Source organism: Linderina pennispora (genome assembly GCF_002104995.1).
Source record: "Linderina pennispora strain ATCC 12442 chromosome Unknown DL89scaffold_74, whole genome shotgun sequence".
NCBI lineage: Eukaryota > Fungi > Kickxellomycota > Kickxellomycetes > Kickxellales > Kickxellaceae > Linderina > Linderina pennispora.
This window is the reverse complement of record NW_024468322.1, coordinates 9,129-16,390: the sequence shown is the minus strand read 5'-3', so window position 1 is coordinate 16,390 and position 7,262 is coordinate 9,129. Positions and strand designations below refer to the sequence as shown.

General features: G+C 48.4%; 1 protein-coding gene across 1 annotated transcript; it reads left to right on the top strand.

Moving 5' to 3' along the window:
- The first annotated feature begins 5,290 nt into the window (after window positions 1–5,290).
- On the top strand, window positions 5,291–6,977 carry DL89DRAFT_240458 (uncharacterized protein). Its single transcript, XM_040885002.1, has one exon. The coding sequence runs from the start codon at window positions 5,572–5,574 to the stop codon at window positions 6,721–6,723; it is 1,152 nt and encodes a 383-aa protein (XP_040739323.1). The 5' UTR covers window positions 5,291–5,571; the 3' UTR covers window positions 6,724–6,977.
- The last annotated feature ends 285 nt before the right edge of the window (window positions 6,978–7,262 follow it).

Below are 7,262 nucleotides of genomic sequence, written 5' to 3'. Positions count from 1 at the left end.
CCTGGCAAGTATGATTGTCCAACTTCCGTGTCTATGGCGTCTACGGCTCCTTTGCATAGCACTGGTAATGTCTGGATTAAACAAATGCGTCTGGGAGCCCGAACCTGCTAATCCGGACACATTGACCATCCACGAAATCGCCAAGAATCACTCGAGCGAGATCTTGCACAGCAGACAGAGGGCTCAGAAGGCGGCTTCAAAGGGCCAGAAACGGTCACAGAAAACATCAAGCAATCGGAAGAACCCGTCGCCGATACCGAATAGCCAACCAAGTCTACAAGCACCATCAACCAACCAGCCGTATATATCAGCTTCACCTACCAGCCACCCGCGTCCACAGGCAGCGTCAAGCAGCGCACCGGTTCGGATTGTGCCTAGTATTGGCGAGTCGCAGAAATCAGCAGGCAAAAAGCGCCGTAAGGAAACAGCCCCAAGGTCACTACTGTTTACAGAGAACCTGCGACAAATCCAACCACGACCTGAGGGTATGCCACATGTTATGCCAGAGGTATCCCGTACGCCTGTTGTCAAGAGGTCACTGCCAAGCAAAGACTCGGCGAACAAGAAGCAGAAGACCAAGATCAACTCTGAGGGATACTTCCTGAGCGAGCGGCTGCAAGTCCTCCAAGTCATGTCTGCCGATGCCAGAGCGAAGCAGATCATTCTCGAGATGCTCCACTATCTCCCAAAGCTGGACAGCATCAAGGTAGTCGACGGGTTTGGCAATATGGTGCGGGCTGAACTCTTTGATATTAACATGGAAAGTACTATTAGTGTTTCTGAGTTCCCGCCTCGCGAGTAGTTCTTACCATATATTTTACTTAATCCATCTGAAATCTTAAATGATATGCAACATATAATCGATTCACTCACAGCAGGACACTGCCAAGATATTCACACAGCGCTCAGTGACTCTGACGGCTTCCAGAAGCATCAAATATCACACATGGAAATCACACATTCAGATCGAGGATCAACGACGAGTGGCACACCCTGCCACACCAAATATGGCGCCAGCATCTTTCCCTCGGAGGAAGTCACATGCCCCCTCACAACAAAGGAGAGTTCGGCATGCAGGACGTATTGCTCACGTTGGCCGAATTGGTGCATAAAGAGAGGCGGAGCACGTTGAGGTGCCAAATTAGGCAGCACGTAGAGTACAATCCCAAAACAATCCCACGAGGCAACAGGGCTCTTGACAGCGAATACCAGGACAACAGGCTTGGAGTTCACTAAACAAGGGTTGGGGTTGGCTTGGACAAAAGAGCCAGCTCAGTAGCCAAAAAAATAGTGAACACTGAGGCAGAGGGCAGCATGCATGTGTTTATTAGTTTCCACATCTTAGACCCAAGGTGTTCAACAACCTTATCTTTTTCGTTTTCATCGACACCTACACTACCTGTGCCATTGCCTACAGTTTATATAAAATGTTTATCAAGATGTATCCACCTGTCAGTAGTACCCTTCGCAACTCACAGCAATGTGATCTCCACGGGAGGCAGGAGGCGTCTCACTTATTCGAAGATGCAAGGGATTATTCTGGCATATAACTCTGTTAAACATGCTTTTTATTATTATTTTTTTGATATCCATATATTATGATGTGCCCTGTAATACTAAAGACGAGCGATTTGCCCCGTGGATGGTATAGCTGCTTTGCTGACATTGTCATTTTTAAGGCAAAAATTGGTGAACAAATATTCGCCTTCAGTGAATTCTTGATAGTGTATAACAGGGGTCCATTGGCTACCTTGATAGCAGGCTGCTACAGTGAGCAGCTGGAAACTTAATCAGGGAGCTTGAAATGGCATGGTACTGAGCCAGCTGGGCAAAAATGAACTACCATGCATTGAGAGTTGGTTAGATAGCCTTCCACCCATTATCAAGCAGTCTAGACTTTCTATCTCTACATTCTTATCTGACAGAAAAGCTAAATTCTACTGAATACCTTGCGGGAATAGTTTTCTACAGCCGATCCAACCCACAGCCCTTGTCGTAGACAACTGGTATGACTCCTGTAAAAGGGTACAAAGGTGGTGATTTTGCATACAACGGCACCGTCCGAAGTGGCCATTCTATAGCCACTTCGAAAGAGTGTCAGAGAAACAATGGGCTAGGGAGAAAGGAAAAAGAAGGTCTTAGCAGGAAAGAGATTAATCGCCACGACACCTATGATGAATGATAGAAGCATATGCTAACAATTGATAGTGCTTCCTATTCTGGAAAGAGGAGTACACCGATCACGTAACATCGATAGGGACACTAGCTTTCGATACCACAACATTCTAAATATTGCGTTGCAGTCTAAAGATCGTAGTGACAGTACAGAGCCCCTCATCTAAATCTTTGGATCGTTTCAACCCATGGTTAAAATTAGAATCAACCGACAATGTGTGTTGCCACAAGGGGTGGGTGGTTATTGGGTTTATGGAAAGATAGATTCTCAAATATATGACAGAGGAAGAAGGAAAGCTGATCGTCTACCTGGGCCTTTGTACATGTGCGTTTCGGTCATGCCCATGGTGGTTAAGGGGGATTCCGGACCCCGATTATGAATAATACGAAGCAAGAAAAACTTCAGCAATTCGCGTTGGATAACACTACAAAATAGCATCGCTCAAAGTCTTCTAGTCTATATATTCTCCCATTATTGCGCGATGGTGAAGTATTTGCCATAGCCAATCAAAACAAGAGACGGATAATGGCCGTAGGACAATTCTCAGAAGCAACAATGCTCTCGACAGTGAATACGAGAACAACAGGCTTGAAGCCCACTAAACAAGGGTTGGGGTTGGCTTGGACAAAAGAGCAAGCTCAACAGCCAAGAGATGGTGGGCATCGAGGGAGAGGGCAGCGAGAATGTGTTTATTAGTTGCCTTAGTCATCACAGCAGTGACTGCTGGTTGGGAACCTTTCTGTATTAAAGACCGAAATTAAGATAGAAATTTAAAATGAAATTTTAGATGAAATCATAAATGAAACGTGGAGGGTGAGCTTCTGAGTATCATCCGACACGTATAAAAAAAGGGAGCTAGTACCTCTATGGATGAGCTCCTTACCTTTCAATTTTTCGGCAAAAATCGCCAAATTTTCATTAAAGGCCACCCTATTATCTCTAATTAACTTTCACAATGTCTGACATCCAAATCCGCATTCAACAACTTGAACACGCCCTAGCCGCTATGGGCGTAACTCCTGGCGCTACACTATCACCGCTTAGCTCTGATTTCTCCTTTGACGAAGACACGCTATCTTCAGTCCCTGCAGCTACCCTCCCTGTCTACGCATCGTTACTAGAAGACCAAGATCGCCGTCACCTGCTAGCTGCCACAGCAAGAAACCGAGACCGCTCCTTCGAAACTCCAGAATTTCGCATCCACTGGCCAGCTATACGTGACCAGGCCACAGATAAAGCCCTTACAGAAATCCAGTTTCGTATCTCAGGGATTTTTCATATCCTGGATGATGCCCTACTACGTGCCTCACATCGACCAGATGGGTTTCCCCTCAGTGACTTCGCATGCCTTGCCAACAACCTCTATTTGTTGGCGGCAGATGCAGCATCATTTGTCACAGCCCAGCGCATTAGGCGCATATATGTGGCTCATGGTTTGCCCCCACCACACAACATTGACCCAGCTAAGGGCATGGCAGATGTCATCGAGGATATTCTCCACCAGAAAGAAGTGGCTCGAAAACTGGCACGCCCTATGGCAACCCGCAGACACAAAACCCGCTTCCAGAACCAGGGAAACGTGGGTACCCCACCCCCTCCTATACACAGCCGACAACCAGCAGAACCTCAGCGCAACTGGAGCAATCACAGTACCAGCAATACCAACGGCCAACAGCGCAACCAAAGAGCCCCACGCCATCCAACCCAACACTAAATATTGGTGGACGCCTCCGACATTTTACCAGCTCCTGGCAAAGAATATCGCCGCCAGCTTTTATTCGATCTATTCTATATTCTGGTTTCCATATCCCCCTCTCCAAGCCTATCCAACCCAACTGCCCCCCACCGCGTATATATTCAGACAGCGACAGAGCACTGATCACCACCGAAGTCGCCTCTCTATTAGACAAGACTGCCATTTGCAAAGTCGACCCATCAACACCTGGTTTCTACTCCCCTCTCTTCACCGTCGCCAAAAAGAATGGCAAGCGCCGCCCAGTCCTCGATTTGAGACTCCTCAACAATCATATTACTCCCCGTCACTTCAAGATGGAGGGCATCAAGACGATATTTGGCATGATGCAACGGAAGGATTGGATGACAAGTATCGACCTCTCCGATGCCTTTCTGCATGTGCCCGTGGCTGCAGACTCCCGCCATTTACTACGCTTTGCCTGGGAAGGCACTCACTACGAGTTTCAATGCCTTCCTTTTGGTCTATCTCTTTCACCGCTTATTTTCACCAAGGTCATGGCCGCCGCACTACGCCATCTGCGCAGCAAGGGAATTCGAGTAACAGCATATATGGACGACCTCCTGATCATGGCCAAAACCAAACAGCAGGCCCAGCAACACACCGACAGAGTTCTCCGCACATTGCAAGACTTGGGATTCCTTATCAACCCAGACAAATCCACAATGCACCCACGACAAGTAATCGAGCACCTGGGCTTTATGATCCGCTCACGGACAATGTCTATACATCTACCCTCAGCCAAACGCCGCGACCTGCGCCGCAGTGCACAGAAGCTCATCAATATAGGACATGCCACACCTCGCCAGCTAGCGTCATTTATCGGCAAAGCCTGCGCAACTATGCCCGCTATTCTACCCTCACGACTCTTCACTCGGGCACTCCTTCGCACCAAGAATGCAGCCCTAGGCCACCACTCCTGGGATACAACTATTCCCCTACCACCAGATGCCCTCCACGAACTGCAATGGTGGCAGCAACGCCTACTCCTCTGGAACGGCCAGTGTTTTCTGCCTCCACGCCCATCTATGGAGATTTTCACAGACGCCTCTTCAGATGGCTGGGGCATCGTTACACCAGAACGCACTATCCAAGGAAAATGGCAACAGCACGACAGGTTGCGACACATCAACTACAAGGAATTGCAGGTCCTCAGCTATGCAGCAACACTACAGGAATGCCAAGGGAAGCATATCCTAGTACACTGCGACAACAGTACAGCCCGTGCCTATATGAACAACCAAGGTGGCACATTCTCCCCTCAGCTTTCACACCTAGCAGAGTCAATCTGGCACCGATGCCTCCAGTCAGCAACATCACTACAGGTTGTGCATATCCCATCAGCAATGAACCCAGCCGATGCACCATCCCGCGCACAGAGCAGCAAGACTACGTGGTACCTACACCCACACACATTCCACAGGATCTGCCAGCAATGGGCACCAGCAGTGCAAATTCCGTATGCACCACAGCTCGACCTCCCACAGCTACAAATCACCCAACCGCTATATCACCAGTGGCCACACGGCCAGCATCTCCTCTGCATCCCACCATGGCATATGATCCTAGCCATCCTACAGAAGATTCAACGTGAACACCTACACAACGTTGTTCTTCTTGTCCCCTATTGGCCATCCGCTCCATGGTTCCCGATACTTCTACAGCTCCAACAGGGCCAACTACTGCACATTCCCCCCGACCACATTTGCCCAACCAGCACAACACAACAACATCCACTAGGCCGCAACCCCCAGTGGTCCCTCATCGCCTGCTGCGTCAGCGCCAGCAACTAGCAGAAGCTGGACTAAGCAGTGATGCTATCTCAATTGCACTCCACCCAGCAGCACAAACAGCCCGAACCCGAGCCTATTCTTCTATCCAGGACCGGTTCAGTACCTGGTGTGAGGAACGATCCATTCAGGCTACAAAAGCAGCAGCAGCCGACATCGTTAATTTCCTTGCAGAAGGACGGGTCCACCTACACTGGGAGCCGAGCACTATCCTTAACTACAGATCCGCACTTCTTGATATGCAAGATGACCCCTCACGACTCACCCACTCTGGGGCATTCTCAGCATTCTTCACTGCTATTGATCGCTCTGCACTACTCTCATTCGACAAATCTGCACCAGATATCTCCCCTATCCTTACTAGTTTCCGCTCACTTGGCCCATCTGCAACTCTCTCTATACCAGACCTTACACGCAAATTGTGCTGGCTCCTCGCTGTCACTGGCTTTATGCGCCCATCAGACATTGCCAGAATTGATGCTTCCCGATTAGCCATACACGCAGATCACGCTTACCTAATAATTGTTGCTCCTAAGGAACTACGCAGAGGTCGCCGAATCGAACGGCCAGTCCACATCCATAGGCATCCAGACCCTCTCATTTGCCCTGTGGACTGCTTAACGGCTTACAAAGCCAATATACTCGATATATATCCAGCAGCCCCAGCAACTCACCCGACGGCCCCTCATCTCAAATTCACACCACTTATCCATGATCAACGACGCCCCTTCCATGGTATTGGCACTCAACGCATCTCCAAACATATACAGGCCATTATGTCCCTTATCACTTCCTCTCGCCGAATCTCAGGGAGGTCCCTTGGCTCAGACGCTGCCTCTAAACATGGAGTCTCTCTTGACGAAGTACTGACACAAGGTTTTTGGTCTGCGGCAGGGGTCTTTGATACCCACTACCGCATTAACCGCCGCTCACAGACCAACCTGACGACACTTGCTCTGCAAGCACCTTCTCCACATACCAGCAGTCACTGCTGTGATGACTAATGTCATCCTGAACGAACGTCTCGTGACGTTCTGGAAACATTAGTCGAACAGCAGTGACTGCTGCCCTCCCTCCTCTCCCTCTCTTCTGAAAAATTTTCCGGTAAGGAGCTCATCCATAGAGGTACTAGCTCCCTTTTTTTATATGTGTCGGATGATACTCAGAAGCTCACCCTCCACGTTTCATTTATGATTTCATCTAAAATTTCATTTTAAATTTCTATCTTAATTTCAGTCTTTAATACAGAAAGGTTCCCAACCAGCAGTCACTGCTGTTCGACTAATGTTTCCAGAACGTCACGAGACGTTCGTTCAGGATGACAATGTCGTACACACTACATGTTTCATAGTCTTATCTTTTTCGCTTTTGTCGATACCTACACTACCAATATTGTCACTTACAGTTTACACATAATGTTTTTTGAGGTGTCTCCTACTACCGGTGGTACTTTTCGCAATGCACAACAATGTGAAGTCCATGGGACCCAGACAGAATCTCATGCAGCTGAACTTACACTTGATTATTTTGGTAGATAGCTATA